This window comes from Convolutriloba macropyga, chromosome 4, assembly GCF_964194025.1.
Source record: "Convolutriloba macropyga chromosome 4, txConMacr16.3, whole genome shotgun sequence".
Lineage (NCBI taxonomy): Eukaryota > Metazoa > Xenacoelomorpha > Acoela > Convolutidae > Convolutriloba > Convolutriloba macropyga.
Genome location: NC_134471.1, coordinates 53,166,271 through 53,189,134, shown reverse-complemented (window position 1 = coordinate 53,189,134; position 22,864 = coordinate 53,166,271). Strand labels below are relative to the sequence as shown.

At 36.8% G+C, this 22,864-nt stretch overlaps 1 protein-coding gene across 1 annotated transcript in view; it reads right to left on the bottom strand.

Moving 5' to 3' along the window:
• Positions 1-22,864, bottom strand: part of LOC142338507 (gonadotropin-releasing hormone receptor-like) — an 81,661-nt gene that overhangs the window by 41,648 nt on the left and 17,149 nt on the right. The window contains exons 2-3 of the mRNA XM_075388290.1: positions 7,269-7,371; positions 6,833-6,941 (exon numbers count right to left, since the gene is read on the bottom strand). Coding sequence (XP_075244405.1) covers positions 6,833-6,941; positions 7,269-7,371 — 212 coding nt within the window. The remainder of the gene's footprint in view (positions 1-6,832; positions 6,942-7,268; positions 7,372-22,864) is intronic.

Here is a 22,864-nt window from a genome sequence, read left to right as displayed (position 1 = left end):
GCGTCGAGGCCGTTAAAACGATGATGTATATGTTTCAGGATTTTATTATGTTCAATTGTGCTTTATTCTGTATGCTAATAAGGTGACATGAGAACCGTCAATAATGTGATAATGTGACAAAATTAGAAAACGTGAAAAACTGATAAATATCAAAACAAACAAAAATCTGAAATCTTGTGGTATCAAAGCCAGAAAACAATAACTTCAGGCTTAAAACCGCAACCGAGAATAAATGGTAAATCAGTAGAAAGAAGAAGCAGTCTTTTTTTGCTGACATTAAGCTGGAAGTTGAACAAATTAAGAAAAAAGTAGAGGAAAATTTAATTAAGCCATTATTTATTGAAAAGTCAATTATTTTTTAAAAAAGAAACGACCATAAACTTTCAATTAAAAAACTAAATGCATTAGTTTGGAGCTGCTTAACAAGCGAATTGTTTGGACCTATCACTCCTGAGCTTTGATTTGATATGTTCTGTTCTTTATTATTAAAAAAAATGTCTTTTTTTTTTTAAAAAAAAGACCGGCTGATTACAACCCGATTTTTTTTGGATTGTAACAGTCCAAGAATGGCCCAAAACTAGCCCTGATAATACTTATTGTCCGTTAAGTACAATTGATTTTTCAAATGTTGTAGATATAGATAATTTGTTAGTTGAAAACTCAAAATAAATTAAATAAATTCTGCATTTTTGATAATCAACGAATAAAGTTAGCAAAAAACGGCAAGGTTTTAACTACAGTGCACTCTCAGCGGACTCTGAAGTAGAAATAGCCCCCTCTGAGTCTACAAAGGTTGTATGAGTGTTGTTTGGGGGTTTCCTGTTGGCAAATTTAATCAAAGTGGAATAATTAGCTTATTTCGTGCTGTTTTTGATGAAAAAGGCTAAATTTTGAAATGTTTATCCAGATTTTTTGACCAAAAAAATTAAATCAAAACAATCAACAATGCTTGTTTGTCTTCAAAAATAAAATGAACGACACTATATTTAAAAATTATAACAAATTTCAGCAAAATTGACGAAAATTTAGGCAAAAATTCCGGAAAATGTGAATAAAAACAACGTGAATTCACTCTTCTTTTCTCAGAAGTTTAATCCTCGATAACTCCCTGTAGAAAACGAAAATTAAAAAAAATTTTAATTCCATATTCTACGCTGGACGAGCTTTCTAATGATACCAGTCTCAACTCTCTACGATGAATATATCGAGCGGCGAAAATTCACGGAACAAAAAAAAACCCAGTTGAGTATATAGTTCCTCCCCCCTCAAGAGGGTCGGAACAACAAGACCACATTTTAAAAAGACGATTCGTTTTAAGTTCGAGTCTGTACAGCATATCTTCTTGCAAGGAAATTGTCGGTATTGTTGATTTTTGATTAGTGGAAACTGAGAAATATATAATAACGAGATAAGTCAATGGTTTTTTACAGAACTTAGTTGAAGCCATAAATATCGGTAGTAAGAAAATTGCGGCAACATTTATTTGATATGGCGATGTTTCATAACATTCAAGAAGTTTTTACCCTCAGCAGAGGGTTTTTATTATAAGGTAGAGAATTAAGAGTATTTTTTTCTAGTTTTCAGCCTTAATTAATCATGAGTTACTGATTGCTAAAACCACCCCTATTCATCACTTTAAATATCATAAAGTTATTTTTTTTCACTCAGCCTGCTCATGTACGAATTCAACATCCGTTTCAATGATACTGAAGACCTTGTAAACGGACTGAAAACTATGTTAATTTAGAAGTAATTAAAGAATAAAGGGAATGAAGCATTAAGTATGCTCGAACTACAATTGCTGATTACAAATTTCCCAGGTTGAACCAATAATTTTACACACACACACACACACACAAAGATACAGACACACACACACACACACACACACACACACACACACACACGCACACACAAACACACACAAACACACACACACATACACATACACACACAGATACAGACACACACACACGCACACACAAACACACACACACACAAATATTTATATAAAATGTAAAGGCAAATGCCTTTTGACGCATGGAGAAATCACTCAGAATATTTTTTAAGAAAGAAGCGAAGTTAGCAAATTGAACTGTTTTGAATATTTCAAAACCATCAAAAGTTGCTCTAAAAGTCACGTTGTACAGAAAAATGCAAAAAAATGAGAAGTCAGATCTTTGTGTGATTAAGAATATAAGAAAAGTTGTGTCTGTAGAAATTCATTAACTGGTGGCGAGGAAAAATATTCCTGGCGTAACGGTTGTACAAAAATAAAAAATTTCGTACAAGATTAGCAAATCTGTGATTCAAAATACAATGGGTTTAAAAAAACAATCTGAGTTGTTAGCCTGTTGTTTCATTTATTCTTTTATAAAAAAAAACAATTTTTAAAAGATTTTAGTTGAGTATTCGTTTTCATTTTTCAGTGAAGGATTTTGGCTAAATTGTAATCTCTTTATAGGTAAAAGGAAACAACGCTGTAGTTTTTAAAAGCGATAAGACAGACATTCAGGTGAAAAAACGAATCATTTTAAAGGATCATTAAATCGGAAATTGTTGTCTCGCAAGTACAACAATTTTTTTTTAAAATTGAGAAGTTCATCTCCCTTCTGAGCCATTGAATTAAAATTTTGCAGATAAAAGTCATAAAAACTTTCTTTCAAGAATTATTCTAATGTGTGACCAGAAAAGAAAAACCAGAAAAAATAGGCTGCAAAAAGATTGACATCCGTTTTGATCAACACCCAGTTACAGTTAAGGTTCTTAGATCAAGTCTAGGTTTAGTTTTAAGATCTTGCGAAAGAGGATCAGCTGACAAGAACGTGCAAGAAGACTTTTATCTTGTAGGACTTTCCCGATAATTGTCTTTTTTAAGAAAACATCTACATCAAGACAGCAGTAAAAAGAATTCCTCGTTGAATTAAAGATTTGAGTATAAAGATTTGTAATTAAAATAATGTTTGTTTATAATAAATCTTTAGACACCCTATCAAGTTTAGATTTCTTGTAATTCACTTTTTTTCAAGGAGAGCATTTTTTGAGAAATAAAACAATATAAAGTACTATCCTGCAAAACTCTTGCATGAAATGAGGATCGAGGAAGCAATTTGTTTTATTTAATCTCTGTTCATAAAAAATGGCACTTCCAAAAAAGTCTTAAGATTTCAAAAGAAAAACACAAAAATAATTTTAATGCCTTCTCATCTTCAACTTTATTTAAAGAACATGTGAACAATCGGATACGAAAAACTGAATGATTATGTCAAGTACTGCACGTTTATAGCCAACGTTCTGATAATAATTAAAAAAAAACGATTAAGCTAGTAGTTTCATGTATGAAGCTCGAACAAAAAACGATGAGTTTTTGTTCAACGAAGTTGAAGCACGGTAAACTGAAATCATTAATACTGACAAATTATCATTTTAATGTTTTTGGAAACATGGCCAACACAAAAAGCAGGTTCTAGCTGCATAGCGGAATTGTTGACATAAGACAACATTAACAATGTCTGCGAAAACGAATGTCTGATCTTAATATGGAGTTAAACGTTATTTAAATAATTGGTTGATATAATTTTAAGATAGTTTGGTCGACAAAAATTTAAAGGATTTCAGAAATTTGCTCCCTTTTTTTTCTTCAAAAAATTAATTAGTACTCTAATTAAAAGGTGCTATCTGTCTTCTAGTGAACGACAACTGAATTGTTTAAGCGTATATATTATTTTCAGGTAATTGGAATTTTTCACTGAGCTTTGTTAAATAAATATTGAGTTTCTGCCGTACATAATGTTTTACGTTTGGTAATTTTCTTGTTTTTTTTGTTTTGAGGTCTGATTAATGGTAGGTAGTTCTTGTCGGCCATCTAACCCGGCAAAGTGTTCTTCAATTAATTTACCGTTCTCATCTCTTAAGCTTTATTGTACTCAGACACAAAAGTTTTTTGAAAAAAAAGAGAAAATTTTGAAAAAGTTTACTACCTCTTTTTCATTTGGTGGACAGTTAGGTAAAAAAAATGGATCAATAGGGCCGGAAGTTATGTTCAAACGCACTTTAAGCGCGTACCTGTTGTTTCAATTTTTTTTTGATCCCGATTTTTTTCACTATTTTGTTCTTACTTTCTCAGTATTCCACCAAAACCCAAAAAACCAACCCTCTAGGAGTTAATTGTATTTTAAGGCTCGATAGTTGGAAGATAGATCTCTTATTGAACAATTGCAGGTGTAGAGTTAAGAAAACTTTTTAAATTTTCTTCACGAAACCCACGCGGCGAAAATTACTGACTAAGTTTCTCTACAGTGGTTGTTAAAAAGTTGATTTCTCTGGTGTACTGCAGAGACTTCAAATTTTTAGAGCACAATTAAAATTTTATTGTTCATTTTAAAAACTTTAATTAATAATTTATCGAAAGACAATAACCTGCGAAATAATTACTGTCCGTACTGCGCTGTATATCTTTTTTTTCAAATAAACTGTCGGTCGGTATCAATGGTTTTTGATCAGCCAAAACTGAGAAATATGAAATAACGGAAAAAAACGGAAAAAGTGGTCGTTTTTTTGCAGAATTTAATTTAGGCCATAAAAATCGGCAGTGAAAAAAATTGCGGCAAAATTTTTTGGTATGGCGGTGTTTGACAAGTTTTTCATCTTTACTCCTAGCAAAATACCTTAGAGCTAATATATTACGGTATTAGGTTAATGTACCCTGCTTTCAGCTCGTATTTCATTCCCGAGTCTTTGGTTGCTAAGACCACCACCTATATGTTACATTTATGATCCTAAATTAATCTTTTTTCATTCGTCCTGCCTAAGTACGAATTCAACATCCTCTCCGATGATACTGAAGACCTTCTAGAGGATTGAAAACCATTTTTAAAGCTTTTGATCAATACAAAGAATGAACTATTAGATGTGCTCGAACTTTAATTTTAGACGTCCGAGGAGTTCAAAAATTTGCTAGCCAGTTGTTTTTATTTGTTTTCTTTTAACAGGTGATGTTTAAAAGATGAAAATTACGCTTTTTAAAATCATTCTTTAGTGAAACAATTTGCTTTTGGACAAAATCTAAACGCATAATTTTAGGCAATGAAGCAATGCTGCTGTTTTGTAAAGATTAAATTAATTCAAATGAAAAATAAACCAATTCAAAGAATTTCATGCTCTCGGCACAACACTTACATCACCATGGTTCAAAGCTGATAAGTTCGTCTCACATCGGAGCTATTGACTTAAGATCTATTTAGTGAGATGAAACTCATAACAAAAGTGTTTTATCTTTTTAGAATTATGATAATGTTCGACGATAAATTGAAACAACAGATAAAATTAAACTTTTTTGAATCCATTCTGATGAAGACTTAGGTCTCGTAAATTTCCTTAGTCCAACGCTGAGATCGTTCTCCAAGATCTTGCCAAAAACGATCAGCCTATTTGGTTTACAAGAAGGCTGTTCTCCGGAAACTTCTCCGATAACCAGCTTTCCCAATAAAACAGCGGTATCAAGACAGCTTAAAGGAATTTAAGAATGAATCCATCACTCATATATAAAGTCTCGTTATTCAAAATAAATTTGGTTTCATAATAAAAATCGAGTCACTCTGTCAACTTTAGATTTCCTGCACTCATGGTTTTTGTTATTGAGCAAATAATTTCTTGTGTATCTATTATTATCTTGCAAAACTTTTAAAAGAATAGGGAGGTTATGTTTGCCAGTAGTTGACAAGAAAGACGGTTTTGCAAGAGTTTGCAAAAGACCGTGATCTTGGGAGATCTTGTAAGAATCTCGCAAGACAAGTGTCCACTTCGAAATAAGCGGGCAACATGACGAAATCTGGAAACATCGTTTGTGAATCAAGGAAGCAATTTGCTTTACCCAATCTCTTGATATTTTTTTTAGAAAATAGACAATTTCAGAGAAAATCACAAATTTCAGGAAACTAAGATAAGTTCAATGCCTTAATTCTAAACTTTATATGGCGTGATAGACGAGAGGTAAGGTGTGTGATTCATACGAGTATGAGAGTTCAATCTCCTGCCTTCGTGAAGCTGTCTGTGTAAGGATGAGCTCTTACTTACCCATAGCTTCAGGTTGACCATAGCCTGACCAATGTTGGCTGCAATAATGGTAGCACGTGAAAGTCTCAGACGCAAAAAAACTGGCAATAGTCACCAAAAAAGAGCATTCATGCTCACCAAATGAACAGTCTGAGATGTGGGGAATAATTGAAAAAGGACAGCTGAGAACAGGCTACTGGTAATACACTGCAGACTGAAAGCCTAATGCTGCTCCGCTGCGATTACGCAGAAACACATTTATTTATTTATATAAGGAACATATAAACATTCAGATAAATACTATGTTTGCATCAAAGAAATAATGTTTTTGGACAATGCTGAAAAATTTACACGCGTAATGTTTTGGAGCATGAAAGTTTCAGTCGTACAAAAGTATATGATCTTTCGTTCTAAAATTGCACCTTAAATTGAAAGCAAAATGAACTAACAAATTATCAGCTTAATTATGGGAAACGAAGTCCATAAAAAAAGCAAAATATAATTTTAAGGTAGAAATGATGACCTATCACAACGTTATAATTGACTAAAAAAATGAATTGAAAAAACCAAAAAAGATTTTGCAAAAATTTTACAATTCCTCTAAAATTCAAAAAGAACATTTTTTGAAGCAAGCGGTGTGAGTATGGAGTGTGATTTATGTACTGTGGCGGGTTTTTTAAGGGGTGTCTTGACAACTTGGGTATTTGGTCAAATTTAGTACTGGACAGGGCTCCTTATGACTACTAACTAGGAGATAGTGTTATTTTATACTACTCACTTGAGGGAGAGATGCAATGAATGCGAGGGCTACACTTCCAATGATAAGGAACCGGAGCTTGAAGGGATTTGACAGTCTCTGTGTCAGGGGAAATGACAGATTCAGACATCTAAAATATCAACACAAAAACACATTATGTGATTCCGCAGTTATGAACCAGTGTTAACTTATTTCTTCTCCTTAAAAGTTTAACATATCTTTGTGATCTTTCACATAAAAGACCGTCTTGAAGTTATTCTTTAAAAGTGCAATTTGCACACATAAACACACTATATACCACGGTTCGAATCCCACACCGGTCGCTGATGTTTTAGCAATCTATGCCTAATAATAAAACATGTAATGCCCCTCCTCCCCTCATATTTAATGCATCACGTGTATGTCTGCTAGTAAGGAATTCATCAAACGAAATATTTGAAGTAGTATTGACTCTCACCTGTCAACTGAGAGGGATAAAATGAGGAATACAGACAAGAGATCCAAGAACATCTTGATTCCCATGCTCACTTTGCACCACAGCATTCCTGCCTTCCACTCAGCTGAAACAGACATGTCACACTTATTAAAATAATGTCACAGTCGACTATTCTGGTTTTTCCAACGTTTTTCATGCGAGTTACAAAAGTCTAAAAGTCACTCAGCTTCATCGTTGATTTCTGAGTTCTGTCGTGTTAGATCTGTTGTCTTGGTTGTCAAAAAGGTTATAGATTTCCCTCAAAGTGTAAGGTCTGAAATTGAAATCTTCAATTTTTTGCTGCAACTATATACATCAAATATTAGCCCCCTAGTCTTATCCTGATTATCGTTGTATCTATTCATTTATAAAGTTTAAGATTTAACCAAAGCACTACATTTTTCATTTAATTATTAATCATTGCATGTTATGTTGAAAATCCTATTTATTTCCTATGCATGAAAGCGAGTTGAGTTTTATGAGAATTGGGACATGTTTCTTCAATTTAAATTTTTGCTACAATAATGAACAAAAAATTACTCATTATCCTCTCGACCGGTTTTAAGTGGAACATTTTTTCCCATTGAAAGTTAACTTTAACAATTTTGTAATTAGCTCAATTTAAATTTACTTGGCAAATGCCAACGTTGACTCTTATGAAATGTAGTGCTAGGTGAGCAGTTTTTCCAGTTGGTGAGTTTGCATGGACATATATTTCAACGATAAAAAAATTGCCACAAAAGAACGGGTTTTAAAAGGTCAACACCAATCTCAATTTACTACAAAATCATTTTGTTTTCTTCTTTCGATTTATTTGCAATCAAAAGTTGTTCCTTTATTCTGTTTTATAATAATAAAAATAGAAGTAACTGTTTTCCAATTGGAAGAAACAAAAAAATTGCTTAGAGTTCTTTAATTTTTGGAATTAGTTATTAATGGAAAAAGCAAAAAAGACAAAAATCGCTGGAGCATAATTTCATTGTTAAACAAAGAGATTTTAATCAATTCTTGACGGCAAAATTCATGCAATTTTACGCAACATAGAAACGGTTTCAGGCCAATTTGTCCACTACCATTATACCCAATACCATCTTGCCCAACTTGCAATTTCACCCAATGCCACTTTACCCAATGCCAACTTACCCAGTTTACATGATTATAAAAATTATTAAAACAACTGTTTAGCTAACTATGTATTTAATTGGCCCATGCGACTTGATATGAAACTATCACAACCAAACATGCGATTAGTCGACTATATAATAAAATGCCCATGGGACTTGATACGAAACTATCACAACCAAACATGGGATTATATTGTCCACATAAACATTTTAAAACATCCTCGTAATGGCGGCTGCTAAACTGCAATTGGATAGTTAAACAAAAAGAGCAAAGAGCATTGAGTGAGGTGGTATTATGTATAATGACAGGTTGGGTATAACGGCATTGGGTATAATGGCATTGTGTAAAATGGAGTTGGGTAAAATGGCATGTAACCATAAAAAACATAAAGCCATCACTTGTCACTATTTGCCTGTAAAATGAAGTGTTTTTTGAAAGACATCTGCAATTTTACAGGATATTTACAAAATGGCTATAAATTTCAGGAAAATTGTTTAGGTCAAAAAGAAAAATTGATTAAAAACATAAAGCCTCCAACACGCCAAGAAATGAATTATGTATAATATTAGAGTGCATTAAATTTATCCTCCAAGATAACTTTAATTAGACATTGAATATTAAGCATTCTCCGGCCAAATGAGCAGTTTGACCGGCAACTATGCAGTAGTTACAAGGCATGATTGCTTCCAAAAGAATTGTAGAAATATTTGGATAAACGATCTTGTTAATTCTTAATGTCCCTTCTCATTTTTTGCCTCATTTTTCTCAAATTTTTTTTTTCACAATTTTCTCGCCTCAATTATTGCATCAACACTTAGTTGGAGATTTAAAATGGGAGCTCAATAAATTCTCGGGAAAATCAACTATAAACCCTGAAGTCATAGATATTTTTCATTGCTGTTGTTGATAAACTTTCCACATTATGTTAATTGGGGTACGTTGTCTTCAATAAATCATTTTTTTGTCAAATTTTTAAGAAAAAGATGGGGGGATTAAGAACTAGCCATAACAAATTCTTTGACGGAGAAAAAAACCAAATAGAATTCAAAAATAAACTCAATAAACGTTTTTCTCCTTTTCGTCATTTCTAATATTGGTTTTCAAACAAAGCTTAAAATTAGCGCACTTTCTTAATTATGACAAAATATGATATAACTAGACAAAATTTGCTCAAAAAAGTGTTATTGTCCAAATTGTGCCTATAAAGGAGGAAAACCTTATACTGATTTTAACAAGTTTTTTGTATTGTTCAATGGGTGCAACAAAAACGTCATTTTTGGCTTCAATTTTTCTCAATTTATTAATATGAAAAATATCATATCAAGTTTATGAAATACCGATTGCATACACTTTTTTCACATAAACGTATACTAAGCGTGAAAAAAATTTCTTTGAAAAAATTCATACCTTGCCAGATTTTTGTTCAAAAAGGCGGAAAATGAAAAGTTCGAATCACTTGTTCAATAGCATTTCATTGATACCCATAAAATCTTTTAAAAAATAAAAAAATAATTCACTCGTTTTAGTTTTGTGAAAGAATAATACTATAAGATTTTGTATCCGTTGCACGATTATCCAATCAGGTTCAAGTTTTCACTTTATTTGACAATTTTTGCTACATAGTGTTGCGTATAAATTTGAAAATCTTTTGTATCGGAAAGTTTTTGTAAAGGCAGCGATCGACCACTAAAGGGTCACATAATAGTCTGACTTCAATTTTCTTTAATTAAAGACTAGTATTGTATAGGAATGCCAGTTTTTTTGGTTTTTAATGGTTGATGATGTAGTCAGCAAAGCAAACAAAATGGCCTTTGTTTTATCTCTCTTTTACCCTTCCCCAAATTAACCTATTTATGAAGATTAATGCCTTAGGGTTTTCCCGTGAGAGATATCATTAACCCAAATTGCCGTGAGCAATGAACAGAAATTTGGAACAAAAACAAAGGAAATACGGAGGATAGATCGATTTGAGTATCCGTTTAACTGAGCGGTCACAGAGCCCATGTGGAACAAATGAGAATATGATTATAGAGGGTAAATTTATCTTTTGGTTTATGGTAATTTAATAGATAATGTGCCCATTTTTACAACCGAGTAATTAAATTCGCAAATTCAGGACACAATTTAGACCAAAAAATGTACGTAAACATTTTTGTTTAATTTCTCACATAAAAAACGTTTGGGACTTAAACACTTAATTCTCCTACACAATTTCCAAAAGCGCCCTCAAATGCTGTGATATTTTAATTATTTAATGTGAGAAAACCCCTTTTTGTTTTTTCTTTTGTTTCATACGGGAGATAAGCATAAAAATTGTCGCATTTACACTCCATAAATGCCTAAAAGTCGCGACAACGACTCTTACTTATCATTGCAGATTTCAAACGAAGCGGTAAAATGAAAGCGCGAAGACTAGATACATTAATAATTACAAAACATTTTTATTGTTCATTTGAAAACAATATTTTTCTAAATAAACAAAAACCGACCAACGATCTTGAATGAATTTTTGAGCTTTCTCTGCAGCACATAAGGAAATAGTTTGGTATTGAAAAAAAACTAGTTGTAACTTCAATTTTAGGTCACAAAAGTTAATACATATATATTTTCAAAAATCAAAAATTGCATTAAAAAGTGATGACAAACGTATATGTCAGACGCAAGTCCATTTCTGACAACTCAGAAAATAAGCCACTAGGTTCAAATATTTTAACTTGGTTGGCAGAATTATTATCTCGGCTGGATAAAGTCGGCTAATTTTGACATCGAACAGACAAAGCAACGCGGCTGTATTGTCCAATTATGGCGACCAAGGTTAAATTTTCCAAGTGTAGCTGTAATGTGTTGGAGTAAAGAAGTTCAAGCTAGTTATTGTTTTAATTTACTGATATGAAATATATTTTAACTTTTCCAAAAGTCTTATTTTTCCGATTTACATCAGCCTTGCTATTTTCCATTCCTGAATTTTCATAATTTTTCTTTTTTTTCTGGTGAAACTGAAGTTACTGCGTCGGAAACTGTACAAACATAAATGAATACTGATATAAATAGTGCTGAAAATCTGCAGCACAGGTACTTTGTCTAAATTGACAAAATTTAAGTGTGATTAAAAACGTATCTCACTCCAAGGAGTTTCAGAAATGCGCATTTGCACATAAAGTTCAAACCCCGCTGATTGATATTTTGATTTAATCGTCTAACAAATGAAAGAGAAATAAGAAAAATTCAAAAATGCACAAAATGTACAAAACCAATTGGTGCACGAATAACAAATTTAAAAAATTAAACCACTAAAGGAAATAAATAAAAATTTAGGGGACTGATGATACCCGCAATTAATGAGACAAGACAAACAGAAAACTAAAACAACAAAAACATATTTCGAATATATAAACACAATATTTATTCTAAATAAAAATGATCAGCAGAAATTAAAAATGTAGCAGAAAAACTCAATTAAACAAAATAAATAGCACTTCATTACACAGCAGTTGCGATCTGTCCTAAAGAGATGCAAAATACATAAATTAATTGGTTTTTTTAAAACAAAAAATGTAATTTGAAAAACTAGACTGATTCCTGTGTAAATTCCTGGTGAGACAATGGGACCTTGCGTTTGTGAAGCCAAATCATTGGGCTACAAAACAAAAAAAAACAAGCAAAAACCAAAAAATCACACTTGTATTACACAAATACTCAGAAAATAAGCCACTAGGTTCAAATATTTTAACTTGGTTGGCAGAACTTCCTTCAAGCAGTTTTAAAAAAACGCCATTGAAGGAAGAGATTGCATGTATTCACATGGGCCTAATCTGGACATCAGGTTCAGTTTGTAAAAGAGCATCGTGAAAAGACAACAAAAACGGTAATTATTGACCAGCATAAGAAACTCTCTCTCAACTCATTGCTCAATCTATTAAGGCATCGGTTAAAAACAAACAAAAATCAGTTGAAATGGCTGTTTGATTTGCCAAAAGTTTGTTTTGGGTTTTTTGAGACAAGGAATAAGCTACAAGCTGATAAAAATTAACAAGAAATAATGATTTTATGAATTTATTGACATTTTTGATAACAAACAAAATTGAATTCATTAAAATCATAAGCTAAAATCTAAAGATTTCAAAGAAATTCATATTTTCCATTAAATACCTTTTATACTTGTCAATATTCAGAATATGTCCTACAAACAGAAAGCGAATTTCAAATTTAGAGAAAAAATCAATTAAAATTTGAGAGAAAAATGTCCCAATTAGAATCGTAAAATGTTCACTGAAAGAGTTGAAATTGTTCAGTTATACCTGCTTTCAAAAACATAAAATTATGCTTTAGCGTAATAATTTGACAAAAGACCAAAAAAGAGTCACAAATATGGGCAAATACACAAAATCTTGAATAATTTACGAAATTTCGTAGTATAAAAGTCATAAAACCACATTAAAAAACGATAACCATATTAGCTTTAATTCCCTCAAAAGAAGATGCGACCTGTCATTAAGAAGACAAAGCAGCAGTTTGACAGAAAATAACAAAAATATTGCAAAATATCACTGATATTTTTTAGAGAATTGTTTTCAAAGCCATAAAAGCACTGGTTAAATAAAACCACCACAAAGATTAATAAACTAATAGATAAACAAAAAGTAGTCACAAATGAGGTTCAGTGTAAATTTCACCAAATAAGAAGAGGCAGATTTCAAAAAAGAAATATACTCAAAGACATAAGAAGCTCTAGTTATCACCTGATAGCAGTAGATATGGTCACTAATACTTCTTTAGATAACAAATTGGACCTCTAAACTATTAGGCTCAGTAATAAGACTACAATAAGAAAAGACAACAAATGCTGGCAAAACTCAAGATTTCTTTTGAGAAAACAAGAAAACATTTTGTAGGAGACAAACAAACCATACATTTTCTCTTAATACATATTACTTTTTCATGGGGCCGAAAATAAAAAATTTTGGCGTACTAGAAACCTAAATGGAAGGAGACGTGTCTGTAATTGGTATAAAATTAACTGCATATTTTCTGGCACATCAAAACAATCCAAACATTTTTTTTGAATCCATAAAAACCACGATGAGACCATAACTTTTGTTCAAGATCCCAGCGTAATAGATAAATTTGAAATTGATTTTTTATATGTATAAAGAGGCATTTTGGTTTAACATTGATATAATATAGTGCAAGGCCCGCAAAATTTCATTTTCCAGAGCACTTTTTAAGGGAAGCGTAAAAAAGTTCTCATCTGTTTGAAAAGTAATTTTTCAGCAGTTTTGAGGTCTGTACTTTCGGTAAACTTGAACAAATCTTGCTAAAGAATCTTAATTGTTAACACTGTTGAATTTTTTTAAAAAAATTAGCCAACAATTTAGCCAAAAAGGCCAACAGCACGGTTCAGCAACTGTCGTCGATCTGTAAAGGCAAATTCAATGACAGTATGGTAACAAAGTTGAGCATATTTTTAGCAAAAATAATCAATATTTCAGCAAAAGTTACGGAAAAAGTGAACAAGACAATAGAAATTAGGCGATTCTTCACAAAGTTTTAAACGTTGATATTCCTCGTTGAAATTCAATTTCTTTTTTGATAATCTTTGCGTGCCGGGCTTTCTGATGATACAACTTACAACTCTCTACGATGAAAAAGCTGACTGCGCCCCCCATTATGTTCAAATTTCAGTGCTTGAAATGTCACGCAATTGTACTTAAAAGGAATCATCCAGCTACTCCTAGGGCAGGCGGCAAAGTTTGTGTGCAGCAAACCGCAGAAAACCTACCAATGAAATATGATCATCTTGAGTCAAATTTTGGGATCTATTCTGTACCCCCCCCCCCCAGTTTCAAATTATATGTTGTTATATAGCACTTTCCTATGTAAGAAAATAGCACGTGTGCCTGGGGGGGGGGTTGGTTTCAAAACAGAATAGATTCAAATTTTGAATGCTCAAAACGGCGAAAATGACCACACAAAAATCATGTCCAATAATTTTTGAAAGTAAGCACACATAATTGACAAAAAGGGACAACACTTTCCTGATAAAGCAGAATGCTTTCAAACATTGACGAAAACAGCTGCAGTTTGATTAAGCCCGTTTCCACAGTGGGTTGCATTTTATCGCTTTTAAAATATAATTGTACAATAAGCTACGAATTCCTTGTTTTTCACGGTGCAGTCTTACATGCAGCTTAATTAGAGACTTCAACATGATTACTTCACCCGTATGCTTTTGTTGTGATATCAAACTGTTCCACTGGGTTTCGGAATCGAGTGTTTTTTGAATGAGTGGTTTTCCAGGCGCCAATTTTATAATGCTTATAATGAACTGTCCTTATGTTCTCATCGTTACATTGACATTGTCATCCTCGACATTGTCAACTTTCTTAACTTCATAAGGCAAGATGACAACATCGATCTATGTACGGAATTGTATTTTCTCAGCAGCTGAAGACACTATATTGTGGAAGTTTTGAACTTGTAGCTGTAAATAGGTCAAAACAGTCTACCGATAAGGCTTCAATTATATCTTTTTTCATATATAAAGCAACGTGTTCTGACAGCAACGTAAGTAAACAACGTACATAGCATTAGTACGATCAATGTAACCAGTGGAACTTAGACGGCAAGATTTTTTTGTTGTTCATTTAACAGGTTTTTTGTCTGATGTCATTGACGTCAAATCAGTTCGTATTCAATCGGCAATTGTCTAGAAAACCTAAAAATATTAAGCCGAAAACCAGCTTAATCGATACATATAGTGGTTATATTTACTTAAAATTAGGTTAAATGAACTTTTTCGGAACTTTCTACGTATATTAGAACGATTTATACGCATCTAAATTCGAATATAAATACTCAATTCTGATTGGCTAAAATTCGTTCTTTATTTACTGCGTAACATCCTCCGGCCCGGAAGAAGATGTTGGGAAAACTGGTACAAGTTTTACAAGCGGGCGGACAAGTGAACCGGTCGACGTACGTATAACGGCTGAGCGCGCGACGCTATCGGAGCCGTAACGGAGTTCCACAATCCGAGCGGTTGGGTAGTAACCCCTAGGGTTGGTTTCCTCAACTATCCAAACCAAATCACCGGTCTTAAGGTGTTGCTCGGCAGGCGTTTGCCACTTAGAGCGTCGGTTCAGCGTCGGTACGTACTCTCTGATCCAACGGGACCAGATTGCATTAGCGTACGACTGCGCACGGGCGTAGCGTTTACGGTGGTCAAGCTCATTATTGCCGACAACAGACGGAATACCGGTAGAGTATTCTCCTAAAAGAAAGTGGTTGGGCGTTAAAGCGTTCAAATCGCACGGATCGGCGCTTACGGGTGTTAAAGGACGCGAATTGAGGGCTTTCTCCACGAGACAAAAGGTAGTATGCAGTACCTCATCCGTGAGGCGACGCGTGCCAAGAATAGTATACAACACGCGCTTGAAGCTGCGTACCAACCTCTCCCAGATACCACCTTGATGTGGTGCGCTGGGTGGATTGAATCTCCATTTTATACCTTTGTGAGCAAGCTCAGCTGCAATGTTGACAACGTTCCACTTTTCAATACTTTCTCGGAGTTCTTTCTCCGCTCCAATAAAGTTAGTGCCATTGTCCGACCAAATCATGGCAGGTGTACCCCTACGTGACACAAACCGCTCAACTCCCATAACACAAGAACTGGTGTCCATGGATGTAACTATCTCGACATGGACAGCGCGAGTAGTGAGACAGGTGAAGAGGAAGCCCCACCTTTTCTCAGTAGTACGGCGGACAGTAACATAGAATGGCCCAAAGTAGTCAACGCCAGTGTTCGTGAAGGGAGGAGACTGGTAAGCAAGTCTCTCCTTAGGTAAGTCAGACATGATTGGTTGCATAGTTACAGCTTGGAATTCTCGGCATCTCAGGCAGTGTGCTTTGATGGAACGCAAGGATGATCTTAGTTTCAGTACTGTGTAGTGTTCCTGCACAATTGATCTTAGGTATTCAACGCCCTGATGGTAATGCTTTACGTGCGTGTGTTCAAGGAACAGTTTTACAAACGGATGACGTGCATCTAAGATGATTGGGTGCTTTACGTTAAACCCAACTTCAATTAACCGCTTGATGCGGCCCGAGGAACGGATTAGCCCATTTGGACTAATAAACGGTGAATGTGGAGCAATTCGGCTGCTCCGTTTAACAAATTTATTGTCAAGAAGATCTTTTCTTTCGGCTTCAAAAGACTCTCCTTGCACCAAGTAATGTAGATGACGCTCGGCTTCGTCAAGCTCAGTAGGGTCAGTAATGCTACCATCGGGGTTACGGTAGCCGGCATGTTTCGGCAAAAGCCGGAGAACGTATGCGGCAATGCGCAAGTACTTTTGATAAGAACTAAACTTATCAAATGGGAACAACGACGGAACGGGAGTTGTCTGTTTTTTAACAGATGTAGCGAGAGAGACAGTGTCTTCTATGATGACTGCTTGGTTGACGCCAAGTTTGATGTTATTAATGACGTCTTTATTCGGTACGAAAGGGAAATTTGAGTTAGATAAGAAATGTGGACCATTGACCCAACTGCTTAGTTGCAAAACCTCAGCGGACATTCCACGCGTGCCAGCGTCAGCTGGATTATCCTTAGCTGCGACGTGGTTCCATTGGTCAACGCTGGTATACTCCAAAATTTCACAAACGCGGTTTGCAACAAAGATTGGTTGCTTTTCATTAGAGTTTATCCACTGAAGAACGGTCGTGCTGTCTGTCCACATGAATACTTGGTTAACAGTTACAGTAAGTGCTTGAATAATTTCGTTCTTCAGCCGAGCGGCAAGTAGAGCTGCTTGCAATTCCAGTTTAGGGACAGTCATTACTTTCATTGGCGCCACGCGCGCTTTCCCCAAAACAAACGCAAGCTCTGTTTTTATCTTGCCCGTAGGGGTTGTTACTCGGGCTCGAAGAAATGCGACGGCACTAAAAATATCCTGGGAACTGTCACCGAACATATGCAACTCTGTATTATCAAAGGGTCCACTAAAGTAACTTCGAGGAATTTTGATGTTTTCAAGCTTTGGTAAGTCCGCACTCCAGACCAAAAATCTTTGAACCATGTCCTGTGGGAGCTCATCATCCCATTGCTGTCCTGTGACACGCCAGATGTCTTTTAAGAGCAATCGCGCACCGACGGTAAACGGTGCGACAAGACCAATGGGGTCAAAGACTTTCGAGACAAGACTTAGGACCAAGCGTTGCGTGAGGGACTTGGTGATAGCGCAGCTTGTACCCCTACTCACAACTAAAGTGTCATTAGTGTGATCCCACTTTAACCCTAGCACATGCGATGAATCCTCCTGACATGAAACAATAACCTTGGGCTCAGTAGATTGAGGCGAACCGTCAATTCGATCAGCCAGATTTTGCACATTGCTTACAAACTTTGTAAGCTTGAACCCACCGAGATGGAGAAGATGTACCAATTCCTTCGATCTATTGATGGCTTTCTCAGGAGACTCCACTGAGTCAAGGTAATCGTCCATGTAGAAGTTTTCAAGGACGGCTTTTGCAGCTTCGGGGTAAAACTTGGCATTGTCTCTCGCAGTGCGTTGTAATGCATAGTTGGCGCATGTGGGCGAGTCTTTAGCCCCGAATATATGGCGCGTATATTGATACACTACAACGATAGTTGTGGGGTCCTCCCGCCACAGAAAGCGAAGTGATGGTTGATCTGATGGAAATACACCAACCTGTAGAAACATTCCCTCGATGTCGGCAGAGACGGCATATGGATGTTGTCGGAAGCGAAGAAGTACGTAAATAAGGTTTTGGAGCAGATCAGGGCCAGTGAGCAAAGATTTATTCAGTGAGGCGCCATGAAATTTTGCTGCTCCATTGAGCACCCTACGCACCTTACCCGGTTTGTTCGGGTTTAAAACCGGATGGTGGGGTAGGTACCACTCTTTATCGGACCGGTTCTCAACCTTGTGAGCGTCCGGAACCTCAATTACATACCCCTTGCTTAGGTCTTCCTTGATGGTACTAGTATACTTCTCTCTAAGGTCTTCATCCTTAGCCAATCGTTTTTCGAGCGATTTTAGTTGCACAAGGGATGAGAAGTAATTATTTGGGAGCTTGGTGTTATCTGCTGCCCACAGCATTCCGACATCGTATCTCAGGCCATTGTGTATGGTGGTATTCTCAAGGATTTCGTGAGCCCTTGCGTCTGCTGCAGATCTTGAGTCAACCTGCTTGTTTGCCCCGAATGATTCAATGTCGTACCATGACATTACTTGACTTGCTAACTCATTGTCTTGTTCGATATTCACTTTAAAGCACGTTGAGGTTAAACACGAACTTGATGGTAACGGACCGCTTAAGACCCAACCTATGGGCAAGCGTACGGCAACGGGTGAACGCTTCTCATTGACAGAGAAGTATTCTAACGGGCGGATGGCATGATAGACATCTTGTCCGAGTATCATCTCAATGTCTTTATAGGAATATGTTACAGGATCAAGGACTGCTAAGTGTGGGTAAGTCTCTTGCAGGGCCTGTACTTTAATTATATCTGAGCCGACGTTCAGACTCTCTTTAACGAAAGGTTTGACGGTGAATGGTTCGAAATCTTGTTGTTCTCTTGGTTTCACAGTAACTTCAACAACCCTAGTATCAACTACTTCTTCGGTATTAATACCCTTGACAGTTAGCTTTAGTGCTTTACCGTGCAAAACGAGTCTATCTGCGAGACTACCGGCCACCCAAGAGTTACTGCAGGCGGTATCACACAAAACTAAAGCCTTGGTATCTAAACCGGACGAATTGACCAACTGCAATTCAGTCACCTGAAGGAGCCCCTTAACATCAGTAACAGATGACATTGTTGTGGTCTTATTAGGCTGGAGTTGACTAGAAGTTGCGTTACTTTGACCTGTGTTGCCAGAAGGTTGAATGGTATTGGAATTTATCGACTGTTTTGTTGGAAAAACCCTATCTGCTCCATGCAATAGTGTGTTATGCGAACTATTGCACCCTTCTACTCGGCACTTTCTTGGTTGAGGGCACTGGCGGAATGTATGTTTGTCCCGTAAGCACGAAAAGCAAAGTTTGTTATCCGCCACCAACTTAGCTCTCTGGGTTGGAGTCTTTTCCTTGAAAACTCGACACTCCCATAGCCGGTGGTTACCTTTGCATACAATGCATCGAAAGTAAGTATTTGTGGAAGCAGATGGCATTTGCTTCTTTGTTTCCCTTTGTTGCGAATTTGATGCAAACACTTTTGAGGCTGTTTTGGTCTTGGTTACTGAAGTCATGTTCTCTTCAGGTTTGGCCTTGGTTGCGCTTTGTTTCATAAGATCATGGGCCTCAGCCTTTTCTTTAAGCCAATCGTTAAAGTCTAGGAGGGTAGGCTTAACCCAGTGCTTCTTAACCGTAAAGAGTGACCATGACTCTTTCATGTTCGGTGGTAACTTCTGTACCGCTTGGTTAAGTAGGGAAGCGCTCTCCAAGTCAGCATCATATGATAGTGACTTGAAAACCCCAACGAGGCTCGATATGGCTGCAGAATAGTTAATGATGTTATCACTATTGTGCATTTTAAGAGGCGGAAAGTTGCTTAGTTTATCCAAGTGTGCACTTACGACTGTCTGTGGCTGGCCAAATTTACCTTCTAAAGTCCTCAGTGCATCCTTGTACATTAAACCACAGTAAGCAAATTCGGCGATTGCAATCTTTGCTTTACCGGTGACGAGGGTTTTGAGGTATGTCAATTTAACGTCCTCAGTTAGGGATTGCGAGTCAATCGCGCTTTTGAATTGACCATACCACTCGTGCCATTGTAATGGATCGCCATTATACTGAGCAAGTTTCCATTCTGGCAAGGGGTCATTTTTCTTGCTGGTTATTGCATCAGCTAATTCCCTAATCAATGACGCATTGTCCGGTATCGGAGGGGCAGGTGCAGACACCTGCGGACCACTCCAATTCAAAGGAGTGGGCCCAACATAAGGGTATGTTGGCTGGAAAACCGGAGTGGCCAGACCAGGTACAATATTACTTGTAGTTGCAATCGGGTTTTCCTGATGTGTGCCGGATGGTGATTGCATATCAATCAAAAGGGGTGAATTCGAATATATTTGTTGTGGAAAAGTAGTAACTGATGGTGCGATGTGTGCCTGTACATTTGGAGCAACATTATTTACGGTAGTAATGTCTTGGTTGACTAATGACGGTCTGTGCTGCGGAAAACGCCAATGACTCGTTTTTGGCACAAAACTTTGGCCGAGAGGGATATTGGGCATATTTGGGAAAGGAGGAGCAACAGAACGTACAACTTTGTGTACTCGGTTATTACTGTTCTGAAAATTGTTGTTGACGAGAGGCTGGTTAATTAAAGGGGCGTGTGGGATGGGAGCAGTGAGGTTAGGTGCGAAGACTGGGTTCGGAATGGGAAGGACGTTAGGATGAGCGGGTTCGGAGTTATGCTGTTGAATGTTTGGACTTGGTGGGGCGCTTGGGTGCAGGGGAACGTTGATTGCGGGGGCTGGATGATTTGTTGTCGGAAAAGGAGGAAGAGTGGCGTTTGGTGCTCGGGGGACAAAATTAATTTGTTGTCGGGAGCATATTTGCTGGGCTGAATTATTCTTGGGCAGACTTGATGTTTCAGGTCCCCTGGATTGTGAAATTTGAAGTTGTGCGTTTGGAAATAACTCTGTTGCATTATTCTGATTTTTTTGCGGTGCGAACGGCTGTGGTGGAATGGGCTGTTGAATGGGTGGTGAAGAAGCCTCTGGGGGCGTGTACAGAAAGCGGCTGACTATCCGCGGTTCCTTGATTAGTTATGCTTGGAAGCGCCATGCCTTGCTGGCCTGTTTGATCCATTTGCGCTCTTAGGTGCGCCTGGTACAACGCCTGTGTGTTAGCAGCAGCCAAAAAATTTTCAGGTGGGGTGTAATAAGGGTCGAGTTGCTGCAAGGTCTCATTGCTTAAAATGTAATTGCCTCGACAATTTTTTGGAATAGAATGCCTTGAAATTTCAGTGTTCTGATCTTCCACTGTTTTGCCGTTGTTGTGGCTAGGACATTCTGGAGGGTCAATCATAACCTGTGGTTCACTAGTTTTCTCCTCATTGTGAAAACTTAAAGCAAGTGAGGTGTTGATCCAGTCTTGGACAGCCTTTTCACTTCTCATTGAGCTCCTGGCACTTGCAGTTGTTCCAGATTGGCTACCTTTAGAAACGGCGTCCAGCAATTCAAATTCTTGCAGAGTTGCCTCTGCCAACCGTTTCCTGTTGTTTTCCTCCAGTTCATCTAATTCTATTTGCTTTTTCTGTTTAGCAAGACGAATGGCTGCCTCATTCTGTTTTTAAATTTCTTCGCGCTTCATTTTAGCAATTACGTAGTCATGTTTACGCTGACTAGATGTTTTTGACGAGGTCATAATTGAGGGAAGTCTAGAACGAATGGAGGCCCTCGGTTCCTGAAACTCACTCACTTTATCATCAGCAGAGTTGATGTAGTTTCGTGCTGAAGTGAGGATCTTGTCGTTCTTGGTTGTCATTGCCTCTAAGTAAGACTCTAGTGAAGGAACAAGTGCACTTGGATCCTCCGTTTTTCCAGCAAATGCCATCAGGTCCTCATTTTTGTCTACAACGGTCATAAATGCTTCGTTGCACTTTGTTACTAGGCGTTCAACTTTCACTCGCCTACTTTGATTAGTTATGCAATGAAGAATATCTTCATGTATAGCATGCAATTCAGCCTCACGCTTTGACCTGGCAGCGTACAACTTTTTGACTTTTTGATCAAGACTATTAGACATCACGATGTTATTATTTCCAAAGACCAGCAAACCTACCTTTGCACAGGGTTAATTATTATATGCACACTCCAAATAAATCGAACCCACGCAAAACGAACCCAACGAAAAAGACACCAAACACAGCACACTGTAGACAGTCTGTAAAACAAACCGCCCAAAGAGCAAAGAAGGTAGTCGAGCACACTGTGCCCGACAAAACAGAAGTGGAGCGCTGAACGCTATGCGCTCAACGCGAAGGGAGGCAAAGGACACACGGGAAGTCGAGCGAGCAACGCGCGACGAAACGGAGACGTTACGGACGGAAAGTCGAGCGAGCAACGCGCAACGCGACGGAAACGGGACAGACGAGAAGTCGAGCGAGCAATGCGCAACAGAACGGAAACGGGACGTGCGGGAAAACGAACGAAACGGGACGGTGGGAAAGAACGGGCGGGAAATGAGTTCGGAAACAACTATGTTAGCAGACCACAGCAAAAACTCAAGCAAACAACCTAGCCGTAACTCCAGAACAAACTTAAGTCACACCCTAGGAAGAAGGAGAGAAGCTACTGCAAGACAATCTAATATAGTTCATAATGGGTCTATAACGACAAATTTAACGACAAACTATTTTACGGCAATGCAGTAGTACACTAAAAGGATGAAACGGTCGAGAAATTTACTAGCCGTAACTC